At 39.4% G+C, this 18,097-nt stretch overlaps 1 protein-coding gene across 17 annotated transcripts in view; it reads right to left on the reverse strand.

Moving 5' to 3' along the window:
- LOC121668662 (WD repeat containing planar cell polarity effector) overlaps window positions 1-18,097 on the reverse strand; it is a 149,524-nt gene that overhangs the window by 96,685 nt on the left and 34,742 nt on the right. For 14 of the 17 annotated variants that reach the window (XR_006017504.1, XR_006017505.1, XM_042036629.1 and 11 more), the window contains 5 exons: window positions 6,453-6,537; window positions 4,725-4,769; window positions 3,876-3,926; window positions 1,386-1,456; window positions 1,076-1,135 (listed from right to left, as the gene is read on the reverse strand). Coding sequence is in view for 15 of the 17 variants with exons in the window: in XM_042036629.1 (XP_041892563.1) it covers window positions 1,076-1,135; window positions 1,386-1,456; window positions 3,876-3,926; window positions 4,725-4,769; window positions 6,453-6,513 (288 nt within the window). In the remaining 2 variants the exon portion in view is untranslated. Of the gene's footprint in view, window positions 1-1,075; window positions 1,136-1,385; window positions 1,457-1,652; window positions 1,836-3,875; window positions 3,927-4,724; window positions 4,770-6,452; window positions 6,538-18,097 lie in introns of those variants that run through there. The other 3 variants (XM_042036622.1, XM_042036625.1, XM_042036624.1) reach the window with 3 other exon arrangements.

Here is an 18,097-nt window from a genome sequence, read left to right on the forward strand (position 1 = left end):
ATTTGTATGTGAATGATATACATTTACTAGCAGTAAGATCTGATAGGCAAATGTAGCTTAGACAATCATATTTTTATAATTTATATGAAAAGACTACAAACCATCTGGCATGTCAAGTATTTAAACATTTTGCTATTCTTCAAGGCATTTCTGGAATTTTAGCTGTACAGTGTTCAGATATTTAACAAACATTCTGCTGACACACATTTGAAACTACTTGAATAAGAAGAAAAAAATTATGAGTCTGAAGAAGTATAAAAATTAGAAGACAAAATTCCTTTTTTGAAACAGTAATATTGACAAGTATTCCACATGCCAAAGCAGTTTCAAATATGATGCATTTTTCTCATGAAGGTTGTATAAACATATAAAATTCACTACATATGCTTTTCAGAAGAAGCACATGATTGTGGAGCACATCATGTTCAGCTCTCCTCCCTGCCCTACTGTTCTGTCTTAATGAGGATGTGAAAAAGTGTTTCTTGTACACAAAATGTGGAACTCATATAGCTGGAGAACATAACTATATGTGTGCCACATGCCACAATATCTTTTATTCCATGACTTGATTAATGATCTAGTTGGTTTAGAATTATAACTTCCCTCCCATATTACACAAGCATAAAGTAAAAAGATTTGTGACAGATATGTAAATAATTAAGACATAAAAATAATATAACACAGATTCCAGACCTGTCTATATATTTTAATATATAGCTGCTCCCTCAGCCTACTATTTTGAGGTACAGGATGTTTTCAGTTTCCCCAAACAATAATAGTAATAATAACAATAATTAACAATAATAATAGTAATCATAATCATCATCACCATCATCTCACAGACTCAGGGCCCTTTAATGTAATTTCTTTGTGTTGATAAACCCCAGGCTTTTTACTTGAGGCATGTATTTCAGGGTAGAAATTTAAATAAACCAAATCTACGTAAGAAGGGCCAACATATTTTTAAAAATCCAGTGATTTTTTCTGTTAACATTTTAATATTACTGCTCCTGTCACTGAATGGCTCTTCAGCACCACTGACTGAACACTGCAAGACCTTTTGATGACACTGTACCTGGCAGGTATGTTTGTTCTTCCATTTGCTCAGCACACATGGACTGTTCTGCATTAAGTCCTAAAGGACAACAGAAAACAGAGAGTGGAGTTGGCAGCACACATTGTCACTATCAGTTAACAGACTTCTGATTTTCAAGTTTACAGATGAAAAATGCCACACAAAGATGCAGCTGTTTTAGAAGAGCCCACCAGACAAAAGCACATTTATCATCACTGGGAGAGTTGAATCTTTATGAAAATTAAAGCTGTTGAAAGAGGTTTGAAAAGCAGATTAGCTGTTGCTGTGCTCAAAACTTTCTGAACCATACCTCTACCTCCTTGAGTGCATCTCTCAGTTTGTCTGGTCGCTTGGTTTTCAGGATCCAAGGATAATCTCGAGCTGTCAAATAAAAGTGGGAGAAAAAAAATAAACAAGGTAGAGAAACGTGTATATATAAGTGACTGTATATATATACATGTAGGTGTGTGTACAAACATACATTTATATTTGTAATTTTTAAGAGTTCTTTGAGTTGAACTTCCTTTTCTGTGGAAACTCCAAGATTTCTATGAGTTACCTTACATATAAAACTTACCTACAGCTGGAAGGAAATGGCTGTAGTTTCTATTGCCAAAGGATCTGTTTTTGGAAGGCTCAGTCATAGGAACAGTCGGCATGCTCTGTCCACACTGACCATGACTTCCCCACGGCAATTGTGTGCAAAACTCACCCAGCTGCTAAGCACTTGCAGTGAAAAAGTATCTGCTGTTCAGTACTTTAACTTAGTTTCAAGTCTCAAGCATCCTAAACAGATTCTATTCTTCTGAATTAACATTTCATTGCCTAATTTAAAAAAGCAGGCACTAACATGTCTGCAAAATATATATGCATGAATATATGCATATATAGAAGTATTAACAACAAGCAATTGTGAATGCCATAACTTATGGAGTATAGTTATTTATAGGGTGTTCTTGAAAATTTGGTCTGAACAATCTACCAAGTCAAGCAAAGATGAAACTGCATGACTGCTGAAGTCCTTTAACAAATTTATTAGTGTTCAGCACACTATTGTGAAAATTCCGGCCTAATACATTAATTCTAGCAACCAGGAGGCAAAGCTTCCTCTGGAGTTGCCAATAACTGGCTTGTTTCATGGCTGAGAATCAGGCTCTAATAACTTGTGAAATTTCTTCATTTAAAAGTGAGCAGTTTTCTGTTCATAAGTGTACAATAAAAACCATGAGAAACTAGAACACATTGTTTATAACCTATTCCTATTTAAAGGAAACCTGATGAAAAGTTTTGAGCTCCAAGCTGTCAGTTTGTATGCCAACTTCCAGACTGAATGACTTAGCAGTTATGCTTAAACCTCCCTGCAAAAAGGAGCTTACAATAGAAGTGCTATAGAGTGAAAAAATGAAGGATTTCATATATCAACAAAAGAGGACACCAGCATACAACTTCTCTTTGTGTTTCATTGGACTGAAGCCAGCGTTGGTGGAACTGTTATGATAATATTAATTAGGCATGTAAGATCACATTTTCAATGGGTGCCTTCATAAATACTGGAATATTTATCCACATATGCAAAATGGGAAACTGCCTGGACAGATACCAAACTATCTGTACAAATCAACAGCTGTGAACAAAGTTCCCCAGTGCTCCTCCTTCCAAAATGTGCTGTGCAGGCTTTGTGCCGGGGGCACCCCTGCATTTCCAGGGACAAGGTGCAGCAGCTTGAGTCCCTTTTGCCTGTCACACGTGCAAAAGGCACCACTGGGGCTGCTGGTGACAGGGTTTATCTGGGCCTGCTCCTCCTTTCACACATGCAGCGCCTGTGGGATAGCACCACACTGAGCACAAGGGATGCAAACCTGTGAGGCTCCTCCCTGCCTCTAACCCTCCCTCACCTTCCCAGAGCTGCACTGATCCTGTCTGACACAGAATTCTCTGCAGCGGGTGTGGATTTGCCACATGGCTGCACCTTCACACCCATCCCCAGCGGGGCTCCAACCTGCTCCAAACACACCTAGCAGTGCTGGAAAGAACTAATCCTTGCAGATCACATTTTGCCTTCATATGTATGCACAATTCCATGGGAATTTTCATTTGGATAAACTAACAGCATAGACATTGCTTTGTGAAGTTGTCTAAAAAATCATTAGATTTTTCAGAGTTGTCATGTAATAATGTTTGAACATTAATGAAAGCTCTGAGCAAAGCAGAAGTTGTAAAACTCGAGTTAAAGAAAAGTTGTACTACTATAAAAATCTTTAACTGTCACAGTACTGCTGTGTGATAGCATGAACTGAAACTGCTTTTAACCACGTAATGCAGGGACAGTGTAAATGATTCAAAGCTAAAACCGTTCTTTGAAGGCAGCTGATTATTAATCGGGAATTTGATTTTGGCTGAAAGTATTTTAGTTACAATTTTCAGTTTTAAGGCAGTTGGTGTTGCAAGTCAAGAGATGATTTGGAAAATGTTTATTGCTCATCTGCTAAGTAAATTTCATAAAGAAAAATCTGGATTATTTTTGTGATTCCTTTTGACAATAGGCTTGAAAAGCAATACACACTACCATGCTTAGTGACGGGAAGAAACCAAACAGATCGCAAATATACCAGGATGGAATAATTATAATTTTTCAATTGTTTTGGGCTGTGTAGTTCTGTGATCGTCAGTCTTAGATGACACGTGCAGAAAGTTACATTGGAAGCAGTCTGAGTTTATTTTAATGCTGTTCCAGGGGCATCACTAATCCAAATTAGCAATTTGGTCTTACTGTAAGAAGAAACCCAGAAAATATCCTTACATTCTGCTAGCTTTTGCCTCTCTTCTAAGTAACTGTGCTTCATCTGTGATGCTAAAGGAAAGAGGATGAAGAGATGAATTAATCCTTACAACTGCTGTCAGCAAATATTAATATTAGAGAGAGGACTAGCACAGTTGGATAAAACACAGAAATTTCCAAAACAATCAAGGCAGTCCCGATGCTTTCACCCTGCAAGTCAGATATCTTAAATTCGCAGTGAAAGAAAGGCTGCCACAGCCGCGCAGGTGGGCTGGCATCGCAGAGCCCCAGGCTCGCCAGGCACGGAGCGAGGTGAGCCGGGTCCGTCGGTCCGTCAGCACAGCCGCGTGTGAAACACAGCACTCGGACGGGCGAAAAGGGGGCGGAACTCCAGCCCCACAGCCCCTTCGGCCCGTGGGGAGACTTGCAGGATTGCCATGATTAATCAGATAAAGGAAAGGGATCGCTCGCCCCGGAATGGCCATTCCGGAGAGCAGGCAGAGATGCCCTCTGTTGGGATCCCGGCGATCACCCGGCCGTGCACTGGGCTCCACACGACACGAAATATCTTAAAATCCGTAAGAATTCAGGGTGTGAAATCCCAGTGAGGTTTCTAGTTACATAACGGTTTGTTTTATGTGAATATTTTTGCCTTCTTTTTTTTTTTTTTTTCCTTCTGTGGTTTAAAAAGTTTTAAAATATTCCTATGTAAGCTGGGGTAGAAAAACTGTGTTTCTTTACCCCATAGAAATACAGAGGCATATACTAACAAGAAATTTGAAGCTGCATTTTTAAGAGCAAGCAGTTGGTGTCAAAAATTGAACATCTTGAAGTTTTGTTTAGTTTCAGTTATGGTTATTTATATTTTACCTGGTTCTTTCTTGTCATAGTACTGGTGGATCCCAATGTCTTCATCTGTACAATTAAATGTAAATACATTAAATTATGGATGTGACACTAGAAACAGAATGCAACTTAGAAAGCAAAGTTCAGCACCTCAATTTTTGCCAGCTAAAGCAGTGTTAGGTGTTAAAACACAAGCACAGTATACAGCCTGAATACCACCAGGACTTTCAAGGACCAGCAGACAAGGCATGAAGAAGGATGTGACAAGCCCTTACATTTATTTGGAGCTGTGATTTCCTTTAAATACACTTTGATTGCCTTCCAGCTGCACACATGCAAAAGTATTTTTACCACCTCCCTAATTAGCGTATTTTGTGTTCTTTCAGAAGGAAAGGTAAGGATCACGGTGAAAAGTGTATCTTGGAATAACTTAAAATGTTTTCTGATGCCTGACACAACTGAGCTAAAGACAACAGGCTGGGGTATTTTTTAAGATTCAAGAACTCATAAAGCTGCTCTCTCAAAGGATTCAATATTCCTTATCTACAGGTATTATTGTCTACTTGGTTCCTGTGGCAAAGAAATTTGGATGTTTCAGCTGCATAAGGACTGCAACTCCACCAGTCAGTTCCTGATGTGGCTGACATGTAAAGACTTAGGGGTGCCTTGGCAAGCTCCATTGGGTAGGTCCAAGTATAGCATTATGTTGCATCATTTAAAAATAATTAGTCACTGCATCCATGTCCTCCTAAAGTCAGACAGGAATATTCCATGGGGAGAAATTCCTTACAGGGAAAAAAAATGTGGGAAGGTACTGAAATGGCAGGCAGGTTTTAAACCAGGACATCATCCTCCCTTCTGCCTCTGAATTTTTGAATGAGGTGCCTAGGCAACGAATAAATGGAAGCAAGAAAGTCAAAAGTGGAAAATAGGCACAGTACTCCACAGCAGAGCTTTAATTACAATAAATCACAACTGTGTTTTTACTTAAACCATCAGATTTTTCTGTGAAATAGAGCTTTTGATGTTTTGATGCTATTGTTGACATAGAACAGTTCTCACACAAAGACGGAATGTCAAGGCACACTGAGTCAATATTTGAATAATAACATTCAGCTGAATATCAATTGATCATTCAAAATAATATTTCAACAAAATTATTGTATGGTACAATTGACATGATGTGTCATAAATAGTATTTTGATGCGGTCCACTTATAAACCACTGGGGTTTTTTTAGAACTATATTTTAGGAACAGCAAGGCAAGATGAATGAAGGTAATTTATACATGGCTAGTAATTAGTCACATGTCTTTTGGAACAATCAATTAATAAGACAAATATATCCTTGTAAGTATGAGATTTCAAGTAATCATGTAAAATACCCAGAGCATGCAGTATTCTTTTATTTTCACACTGAGTACAAATCACAATGCCTCTGCAGTTCACTTGACTGTGGACCATTGACCCAAACTGGTCATTAAACTGAAGCCCACATCAAAGCAGGCCACAGCTTCCTGAGAAGGGAAATACATCCAGTCAAATATAATCTTAACATCTTTTATTTGAAACAATGCTCCAGTTCTATGACAAGAAAAGCAAAGAAGCTGACCGAATTTGAACACTGTATTGCTGCTAATTTTCTTTCTCCTAAGTATAAAAACCACTTCATTTGAGTATTCAGAATTTTATATTAGTTTAATATCCATCAATAAGCTTCGATGTTTTGTTTTAGTAACAGGTAACAGCTCACCTCTAATATGCAAGTTGGTCTTCAAAGACCACAGAAACATCTCCGTCAGGCAGAAGGACATCTGGTGACATATGGAGCCTTAGCACTAGCAGAAGAAGGAAAGAAGCTGCATGAGCCAATTTCTTACCCTCTATCACCAGTGAAACTGCAAATATTTTGGAATCTAAGTGCTAGAAGAACCTAGCACCAATGATATTTTGTTATATGTAAGCTGTAGTTTTTAATCGCAATTAAAATGAATAATGCATGGAAAAGAATAGGCTAAGTAACGTAATATGAATATATACACATCATACACAGAGAGAAATCAACATTTCTTTAAATGTACAACTGCTCTCACTATAAAGCAAATAACTTTGTGCTTGATGCTTCTAATATACACATTATCATCTATTTTTACTGTATGGTTATTACCCTGACATATGCAAAACTGAATCCACTACTTAAATATCTGGTTTAGATATGAGAATTTGACTTTCAGGCCAAATTTTTTAAACTCTGTACATTGGGAAGTGTCGATATAGTCAAGAAACAGTTTTGAACACAATATTTGCAGGCATTAGTTATAGTATCAAAACAAATTATGCCTTTCTAAATAAAAAAAACCCAAACCACTTAGAATACATCAATTAGAACTGACAAAACGACAGATGTGAAGCATATAGAATATGAGTTGAAGTATCATACACATTATTATTAAATGCTTGCTAAGTTTTTTTGAACAATCCATCTGACTATTCCCGATGGAGGACATGTTGTGTTTCAAAGGAGCATTGAGAGTCTTCCTAGACACAGTAACCAGCAGACTGTCCTGAGTGATTTCCAGCAGTCATAAATGGGCCACCAGAACAATTACTTCCACTTTTTCTGTTAAACCTGAGGATCCACTGAAAGCTGGACTGGGCAGGGGTGTTCACACAATGCAGCAACCTTTAGAACCACTGTTAGTATGGTACTATATTTAAACTTTTTTTTTTTTAAGGTAGAATCTTCATTTGGTTCCCATGAGTGCCCTTTAGAAAATGAATCAATTTAGATAATGATTGCAGAATTTCTATCACATAGAGGATGAGACCTTTATGTCAAGAGTGCTGTGATGAAAAATATGTGCACGAATCTCGGGCAGCACCAAGGAAGCTGGGAGACCTTGAGGTATTATCACTCAAGCTAACGTGTGTGTTTGAAGAACTGCCTAATCCACTGAAATAGCACCAAGTGGAAATAGCATTTTCTTTCCACTGATCCTCAAATGTACAAAAAGTCTTGCTGACTTAGTAAATCCCATAGTTCTATCAAAAAAACCCACAAAAACAAAATAGCAGAAACAAACAAAAAAGCTCACAACACAGAACACACACCTAGTAAATGGAATATACCTTCATCTTAGGTGAGAATGAGGTCTGGAAAAAAATGCAGGATTAGTAGCATGGTGGTCTGTTGAACAAGAGAATAATTTTTGGTACAAATATAGATGAGGGCAGCCCCTCTTTTTACATGTAGACTAAAGTAAAAGGAGATTGTACGTTGTAATTTTATCTGTTTTCTCATTTTGTACTTACTTACTTTAGCAAGAGAAACAAAACTTGCATTCCCCAGGGCCCATAGATACTAGATTAGAATCTCTCACTAACAGGAAGTCATCAAATTGAGTGAGCTTCTCAAAATCCTATCATGGCTTGACTAAAACAAAACCCACACACCTTTGAAGGGCAGATTATCTGTTCAGCAGGAGAGAAGGTACATCTGCCCTGAAGCAAGGTGAGGTGGAGTGACCCTGGCTGGACACCAGGTGCCCACCAAAACTGCTCTTCTTCCCTGCTCAGTAGGACAGGAGACAGAAAACAGAATTAAAGGTTGCAAGGTGAGATAAGGACAGGGAGAGATCACTGACTGTCTACCATCATGGGCAAAACAGACTTGACTCAGGGAAATCAGCTTAATTTAATACCAAACAGGATAATGATAAATAAAATAAAATTTTAAGAACACCTTCTACCCACCCTTCCCTTCTTCCTGGGCTCAACTTTACTCCTGATTTCTCTACCTTCTCTCCTCTGGTGGTACACAGGGATGGGGAATGCGGGCTGCAGTCAGTTCATCACACTTTATCTCTGCCACTCCCTCCTCAGGGGAGGACTCCTCACACTCCTCCCCTGCTCCAGAGTGGGTGCCTTCCATGGGGTGCAGTCCATCAAGAACAGGCTGCTCCAGGATGGGTCTCCCATGGGATCACAACTCCTGCCAGCAAACCCGCTTCAGTGTGCGCTCCTCCCAGCGCAGGGCCACAGGTCCTGCCAGGAGCCTGCTCCAGCACGGACTTTCCATGGGACCACAGCCTCCTTAAGGCTGTCTGCTCCAGCATGGGGTCCTCCATGGGCTGCAGGTGGATCTCTGCTCCCCTGTTGACCCTCATGGCTGCAGGGGCACAGCTGCCTCACCATGCAGGGAGAGCTCTGCTCTGGCACTTGGAGCACCTCCCCACCCTCCTTCTTCACTGGCCTTGGTCTCTGCAGGACTGACTCTCTCCTATATTCTCACTCCACTCTGCCTGGAATTTGCTCTTGCACTGTGACTTCTTCCTCTTCTTAAACACGTTATCCCAGAGGTGCTACCACTGTTGCTGATGGGCTTGGCCTTGACCAGCAGTGGATCCCTCTTGGAGTTGGCTGGCACTGGCTCTGTTGGACATGGGGGAAGTTTCCAGCAGCTTCTCACAGAAGCCACCCCTACAGCCCCTCTTCCCCTCACTACCAAAATCTTGCTGCACAAACCCAAAACACAAGGTAAGACTAGAAGACTTTGGCATGACAGATAATCTATCATAAAATCCCCAAACTATTCCAAAGCTCTTGTATATATGCTCCATGGACACTTTTAGTTGTGTCCTCCTCCTATTGAATATAAAGCCATCCCATAATGCTTTAATGCTACTGAGTGCCTTCCCAACAGAAAGTCAGAAAGGACTTTCAAGTCCTTTTTTTCGCTGTCAGACACACAGAGGGAACTTGCCAAAAAAGCAGAAGCAAGTTTTCACATGGGCACTAAATACTCAGTGTTCAAGATGCATACTTTTAAGAAATTAGTCCTCAAAAATGTGAAAAAAAGAAATGTTGTAAGAAAGTGTTAAAAACCCAGACTTCTAAAGAACAGCCTTTCAGTTCCACACTGAATAACCAAGAGGAAGCAAAATTCTCCATGTACCGAAAAAGGCAGAAGAGATTAATCAATTACCAGAATCTTGGAGAGTTTAGATTTTTTCTTCTCCCTTTCCTTGGACTCTGAGCACTCACTAACCAGCTAATTATTGGAATGCTTGTTACTGTTGTGCCAGTGAGAATGGACAACTGCCCGAAAATACTGTTCCAGTCTAACAAACTCTAATCTGAAATACCTTCTGATTAGTTATATTCTACAGGGGGAAAAAAAAGAGAGAAAATTTGCTTTTGTAACACAATATGGCATTGTCAAGTCTGAATACTTTGTTCAGAGGAATTATTCTTTCTTGTTCCTTTTGAAGGAATACATGCCAACTTTCAGAGTTGTGCAACTACATCTACCATTTCCCACATCATTATATTCCAGCACAATGGGAATGAAGATGATGACGACAAAGTGATCTTTTTGTATTTGAAAAGTGCCTCTCAGAATTTACAATATTCCTTTTACTCCATGAGCTGGGCCCTGCTATTGCAAAGAAGGTAGGTGTGAAAACATACAAAAATTCCTCCCATTGAGCTTTAAGGATTCTATCCCTCCCTCTTTAAAATTGATTAGAATTTGGGAAAAAGGGGTTGAAATAACTCCCCTGTTAAGGTAAAACTGGAATTCAGTTTAACAGCTGGTTCTTGCTCTGGTTCACACAACATTTACTGTCTGCTTTCACAATGTCACCACAAACAACAGGGATATTTTAGTGGTTGCAAAAGCTTACTGACAAATGGAGATGTTTGGCAATGGTCAGCCTGTGCCAGTATCTGTGTGAGGATTGTTTTGTTTAAAAAAATCTTCAGTTTGGTAACCACTCATCCAGAAAATAACTGCCCGGCCACTTTATAACATCAACAAATGCTGAAATTGATATCAGGAGTCCTCTCCGACACCTCCAATACAGGTTCTCTTGTGACAAATAATTAGAAACTATGCACTGTCTGAGTGATCCAGGTGCTGGTGCTGATTTCTTCTCTTTCCATAGTCATCTGGGAGAGTGGGGTACTTGTGAAAGGCAGTGCTCAGCTCCCAAGGTGAGTGCATCCCAAAAACACCTCTGAAAACATACTAGGAGTAACCTAGAGCTAGAGAACAGGAGATGCTGACTATAACAGACCATCTGAACTTTGCAATTCATGTACCAGAAGCATGGCCTGGTGTGACTGTTGCAGTGGTTGAATACACTGCAGGAATGACCAAGAAGCCACAGAGCCCCAAAACAGTGGAGGTCCGCTGGTGGGCAGGCTCAGAGGTCTAAGACCACCCCCTTTTACCCTTTTTAAGTTCATGTTCTAGATAGTTCCCCTTTCCTTGATGCTCCACTGGTTCCTGAATCCCTTGTTCCACCCCTCGCCTTCCCCACTGGTCACTGTCCCATCACCCCACGTCCTCTCCACCCCCTGGCCCTGAAAGGATTGGCTCTGATGTTCTGCCCCTCCCTCGGTGCCAATCTGGATAAAACCCCAGACCCTGCAGTGTTCTGCGTTCTTTGTCCCTGGATCCCTTCAAGCGGGGACCCCAATAAACCCCTCAGAACTCCGTACAAAGGACCCCTCCCACCTCTTTGACCCCCGCGACGCTGCAGAAGCTGTCTGACTCCGTGTGTGTGTGAGTGGCTGCGAGTATCCATCAGCTATGGTGTCACAGTGTGTCCAAGCATGTTTGCTTAGCACCCTTGGAGCAGCTCCAGCAGGACGTGATCGGGATGGACGTGACGCTCTTTCCATTCCCCTCACGTGCAGATAATGTGACAACATTATCTGAAGTGTCCCTTGAAGAGTAAACCCCACAGCTGCCAGGATACAAGGCAGCATTTGATGACCATCTGCCTACTCCATTGAAGGTGGGCCCAGAAATGTTCTCCCAAAACCTAGCATTCCTAGTGAAAGAGCAATAAACAAGGGAGATTCCCTCCAAAATACTGATGTCGTTTGGGGCACACTCCTAAGAGTGGAAGCAAGGTAAAATACAAAGCTAGTCAGGAGCAGGTCCCTCTATGCCATGGCAAAGTCACAAAACTGCTGCAATGGCATCTGTACATGTACTAGATGGGGTGCTTCAGATGAGGGGTTGAGCACAGGACAAAATGACCAAATAAAAGAAAACATTGCAGAATCCATTTTCACTACTTACATGGCATCAGAATTTCTTGGCAAATAATACAGTACCAGGAATTATTTTATAAAAATCGTCACAGGCTGCCCTTCTGTGTTCTCCTACTCCATGGAATCACACAATCATAGAATATCCTGAGTTGGAAGAGACCCACAAGGATCATCGAAGTCCAACTCCTGGCCCTGCAAGATTCTTGAACTCTGGCAGGCTGAAGAGCCTGTTCCAGTGTCCTATCACCCTCTGGATGAAAAACCTTTTCCTAATATCCAACCTAAACCTCCTCTGACTCAGTTTCAGGCCATTCCCTCAGGTCCTGTCACTGGTCACCACAGAGAAGAGATCAGCGCCTGCCCCTTGTCTTCCCCTCATGAGGATGTTGAAGACCCCACTAAGGTCTCCCCTCAGTCTCCTCCAGGCTGAACAGACCAAGTGACCTCAGTAGCTTCTCCTCCAGACCCTTCACCATCCTATTGCCCTCCTTTGGACACTCTCTAATAGGTTAATGTTTTGTTATGTTTGGCCACCCCAGGGCAGACCAGAGTACCAGACAATTCCCTCCCTTGCCCAGCTGGCAATGCTGTGCCTGATGCCCCCCCCAGGACAGGGGTGGCCCTCCTGGCTGCCAGGGCACTGCTGACCCATATCCAACTTGCCATGGACCAGGATCCCCAGGTCCCTTTCCATGGCACTGCTCCCCAGCCTCTCATTCTCCAGTCTGTACATCCAGGGCTGCACCATCCCAGGTGAAGAATCCGGATTGCTTTCATGTTCCATAGGTCTAATTTTCTTCAGAGAAATGGAAAATGTAATAGCTCCAATGAATTAACAAAAATACATATTTTTAAATTTGATTTTGATTTTGGATTGATTACACGATAGCTCTACTAGCTATAAATGCCAGAGCAGATTACTCTCAATCTTAGTTCTGTCTCTCTTCCTCCACCTCGCAAATGTTAACATCCAACCTCTGGCATTGCTACAGCTCACTCACAATGGCTAATTTTTAACTCAGACATCTAATGTTCAACAAACAAGGTAAGTCATCAAGTCATCCTACAACAACTTCCCTATTTCTGTGACATAATATTTGGAGTAGAAATCACTGCCTGTTTTTTCTTCCTCTTTGTGACCAATTTCTCCTTCACCAAGGAGAGAAACTCCATGCAGCACAAGTATGATTCAAAAATGTAGTATTTGACTCTGGAAGTTAGAGTTTAGAACTCTAAACTCTCAAACTACCTGCATTATGATCAGTAGCTACTTGCTGTATGCTTTATGTTGATACAATTTCTTCATGTAACACACATAAAATAAAATTTTAGACATACTATCTTCTACATTTTTAGCTACATCAACTTAAAATTTAGTGTAATTATTCATTTAAAAATAGACCAGTTAAACTTTTTCTCTATCATGTTCCCACAAATAAAAAATGCAAAATATTCTCCCAGTCTTACAAGGCAGGCTTCAGCCTTTTATAGTTGTATGAAGCCACAGCCTGTCTGATATATAATAAAACACATACTGAAATAAAGTTAGTAAAATCATGAGAATTTTTAAAACTTCATTTTGTAGTCTGGCACTAAGCAGAAACCATCCAGATTCTTCCTTCACAGCTACAAGTTCATACACCAAATGTCAGCAGCACAGCAATTACAGGAAAACGCTTAATTTATCCACATATATTGATAGTTTTAATCTAGTTTCTTAAGAAAATGATGCTTATGTCTGTGTGTCTGTCTAACCTTTTTCAGTTTTAATCCATTGATCTAAATTAGCCAGAAGTAATCTGATTTATTTTCTCACAAAAGAAATTATCAAAAATATGTAATTCCTGAAAATGCTGACCCAGTCTGCAGATGTGCACAAGGAAAAACTCTTTGGACCAGAACTGAGGAACATGCAGGGATAGCTCAGGCCCTGATTGCTCTTCCATAGTTCTACATCCACTGGGGAATGCTGTTTTGTGCCCTGTTGGATGATCTAGCAAAGTTCTCATCTGCGACATGTGAACAGTCCCTTGCTCCTGTGTAGAAATTTACTAACTACAGGAGTCCAACCAGGTTGTCAGGCCTTGGCTCAAGGGCCCACTGGTAATCTGAATTTTTAGTCACACCACTTTTAAATTCCACAAATGGTTGGATATAAGGCATTGTAGAAATAGCACAGAAATAGCACACATAATTTTAGTTACATTAAAAGTGAAATGGGTGCCAAGATGGCATTCTGATCTACCCTCCTTTCTTTGGATTTCAGGGACAGTAATTCTGTCACCTATGCAGGAAATAAGCTATTGGTACTGCATTCTTAAATGTTTCATTCATTTAATTGCAGAAGCTTGGATTTATTTTCTGCTAAGTAGAGGTTCTAGTCTCCATCTTTCACTTTGCAGTGGCAAAGCCTGAGATGTGTGTACCATCATTGGACCCCTGCAGTTCCTCACAAACAGCACCCGGGTTGGAGTCTCATTTCCAGTGGGACTGTGGTTAAGCACAACAGTGAATGCTGGTCTGTCACTCCTGATCAGGTCAAAAACCATGACTACACCAAGCAAAAGTCTGACCTGATCAAATTTGAATCAAACGGGCTATTAATCCATTCTGTAATGGCAACTGCAAGCTGGCTTTGGTAGTCCCCACTCTTACACTGCGCTGGCTCCCTGATACCTTTGCTCCCACTGCACCTTCCCCGGCACAAGCAGGCTTGGGCTTATCTTCCTTTTCCTCCCTTTCTCTCAGAGGCTTGTTGAGCTCTAACCCCTCACCTGCAGCTATTTCTTTCTGAGGCTAGGCCAGTCCCTTCTCACAATTACTGCTCCTGGCACTGAAACCCCCTGCCCAAGATCCTGGCTATCTTCAGCAGCACAGTGGGCTTCATTCTCATACTCATTTACTTCTCCTTTAAATCCCTTTTCCACTGAGAAAGGAAGTATAGATTTTGTACTATAAATGAAAATCAGATCCCCTGTCACTAAGACCAACCTCTGATTTCAAGAAGTAGAAATACAGGCATGCTTCCATAAATCTATTCAGTGCATAGTAGTTCATAGTACAATATTGGTTTAAGAATATTTTCAACAAACACAAATAAAAAGTTGATCAATTATTGTACACCTGAATCTCTAGGCAAATATTTACTGTTGCTACTTTTTTTCTCTTCAGACTCTGATGACTCAATATTTTTGCCAAACACATGAATGAAGCAAATTCTTTTAATTATTCTAACTTCCCCAATCTAAATAGGAAAACTATTTTGTAGATGGGTGAATAACACACAAAAGCAGTCTGTATCTGAATACACAGTGAAACTTCTATTGTAAGAAAGGCCTAAATATGGCTTGCAGAATAATCATGGAAAGGAAATACATTATCTGATAACTCAATTCTGGCATGAAAACTATACATTGCAAATTTATTCCCATATGCTGTGAAGTTGTATCATGTTTCATTAAATTATTTTTTGTGAGGTTTGTTTTACTGTTTTGTGAGCCTGAAAATAATCCTCTTTTTTGCAATGACAGTTCTATTTACTGAGTTTTCATACTTTAATATATTTACATATTTAACTATAAAATATACGTAGAGCTCCTTAAAGAACATTAAGATTATTTGGCACAAAGTAAGAACACTGAAAATCTGTAAATGTTGTAAAAAATGTTCTGTAAAACAGAACAAACATTTTATCTCCAGCTGATATCAATTATTTCTTGCACAATTAATTGGGGAAAAAAAGGCACACAGGCCATTATTCAGAACGGGAATTGTTGGCTTAGACAGCTGTCCAGTTCGTCCTCTGAGCTCTGAACTAAAAACTCTGTCTACTAGATAGAGGGTGCTGAAGTTCAAGAACACGTGCAAAAATTCTACAGAAAATCTATACGGGGTAACTTGTTGCCACCAAATTGATTGTTCATGTGTCAAAACTGAGGCTCAGTTTTTGCTGAGTTATCACTCAAGTAGAAGATGACAGGAGCAGAAACTGAATTCTCCTGCCACACTGCCGTGGCTCCTGCGTTCAGAAACACAATTCCAACACACTTTATTGGTTCGCTCTTTCGAAAGACAGCTATTGATTAACTGAACAGATAATGAGATTAACAACGGTGAAGCAGAATTAATTTGAGGGAGGTAATGCCATTTGTCAAGAAGACACTTGAGTTTATGTATCAGCCACACCTCTGACAACCTTAATGAAGCTAAGAAGCGTTCTCCAATTGATACTGCAGGCAAGTATTACAATCTATAACAACTCTCAGACAGAGTGGGTGTGAAAAGTTAAGAAGGTCACAGAAAATAGATATAATTGACCTGGGTTTTTACTTCACAGAGTGAAAAGTTCATATACACATTTTGATAAAGACCCTGAAGGCCTTTATATAAACCAGATAATAGATAAGTGATCCAAACTACAGATATCCAGTGCTGACACATGACATAAGGCAATTACAGAAGTACTGAATGTCAAGCTGTTTTACGACAATCTTTTAGATAGTGATTGCTGTTGTAAATAACCCAATTTTTCAATACTAAAGGTCAGGAGGTCATAAAATTTTGTAACAGTTATTTCTTATCATCAGCCAAAGGAGAAGAAAACAAAAATATCTTTTTTTTTTAAGCTAAGCAGAAAGAAGGTGGAAGGGCCTGCAAATAATCCAAGCACAGGAAAAGTCCTTGCTCCACTGCCCTGACACTGTTGCAATTCCTGTTTGCAAGGAAGTTTATATTGGCAGGTATTTAAACTTAGAACACTAGCTCTCATTGAAAATTAATGATATCAATATGTGGGTTTACAGCAGTGCTGCAGACAGCAGATCTAAATTGTTTCTGTCCATTTATGCCACTATGCATCGACATCTTAGTTCATCAGCTGCCTTGCAGCATGGGCTGCTATGAAATAAACAGTGATCAGAACAACATTAAGTCCAAAGCAATGGGTTAAACCACAGTTCGGGCTGAATTTTAACTATATTTGCACCTAAACAAATAAAATTCTTCTATATTTTTATGCAGTATTTCAGATTTAGCTATCACACAGCTAACCAGATCTGTACAGATGTCAGTTACAGAGCAGGACTTGAAAATACAGCATGAACAGCTATTTAGTTTTCCATTTCTGTGCTGTACCAATTTCTTGCTGAACTGTACAGCTCTGGCCCTTATTCATATTCACTGAGTATGTGTTTAAAGAATTGTCTAAAGAACATCGGTAAACACATTGATTTAATTTATAAATCTTGTAAATTTGCAAGCTGCCTTTAAAAAATAGAAATGTATTTCTGAGTATATTGTGAGTTGAATAAATTTACTAGAACAAATGGATTATTTTTAGATCTACAACATCTTTAAATGTTGGTTTTTGCATTCCTTTTTAGAATGTTTTTATATTTAAATAATTTCCAGTAGCTATTTTATGTTGACCTATTTTGTTTAGATGCAGACAATAAATTAGGCAAGCAATAAATTAAGCTTTACTAATATTTGAAAATCACCTTTGAATAGCCTTTTGCAAGGCTCATTGAGATTCTTGTTTGTGAGCATTTATTTTTAAATGTTTTTTTTCTCCTATACTTGAATTCTAGTTAATCCAGTGAGACTTGTATCTTGGTTTCTTCAATGTAATATTAAAAGAACGACAATGCCTGTGTGTCAGACTTCCTTTTAAGAAAGATTTGATTGCAAACACAAACAAAAAGCTTTTCTTCTTTTGTACTCTTATGATCTTCAAACAAGTTTCTATGAAAAAGACTAGTATTCTTTCAATTTTAAGCCATACTCACCTTTGCAGTTAGAAAAAAAAAGAAAATTTCATGTTACAATAATTAATTCCTGATTGTAATGTTACAGTATAGTTTATGTTGTGTTCTAATTATGCAGATATGCAATAGGGAAAATAACTTTGAAGAAAAAAATGCATTTGTTTAAGCATTTTCATAATTACAATGAAACTGTTGAGCAGTGGGGTTGTATATAAACTAAAATACACAGATTTTAATATTGAACTATAAACTATTCTACCACCCTTGAGAGAACCACGATGGTAAAATAATCAGTCTATAAGTACAGTTAGTTTCAGAAAACTACCTCATTAAAAATGCAAACAAGATAGGTCCAAAATGGTCAAAAGCTCAGATCAGCTTCATTCTACCTCTTATGGGAGCAGAGTAAGACCAGCTGTCAGTAAGATCCCTGCAGTTGCCTTTGCTCAGTATTTAAAACAGTTTTGGTCTCAAAGCTGTCCTACAATGTAATGACAATAGATTTACTAACTTCCAGCACCATTCCTATAAATCTGAGTATCTATAGTAAAGAGAAATCGAGTTTTAG

The sequence above is a fragment of the Corvus kubaryi genome, unplaced genomic scaffold (assembly GCF_017639235.1).
Source record: "Corvus kubaryi isolate FWS band 111438036 unplaced genomic scaffold, C.kubaryi_AGA036_p1.0 37386, whole genome shotgun sequence".
NCBI lineage: Eukaryota > Metazoa > Chordata > Aves > Passeriformes > Corvidae > Corvus > Corvus kubaryi.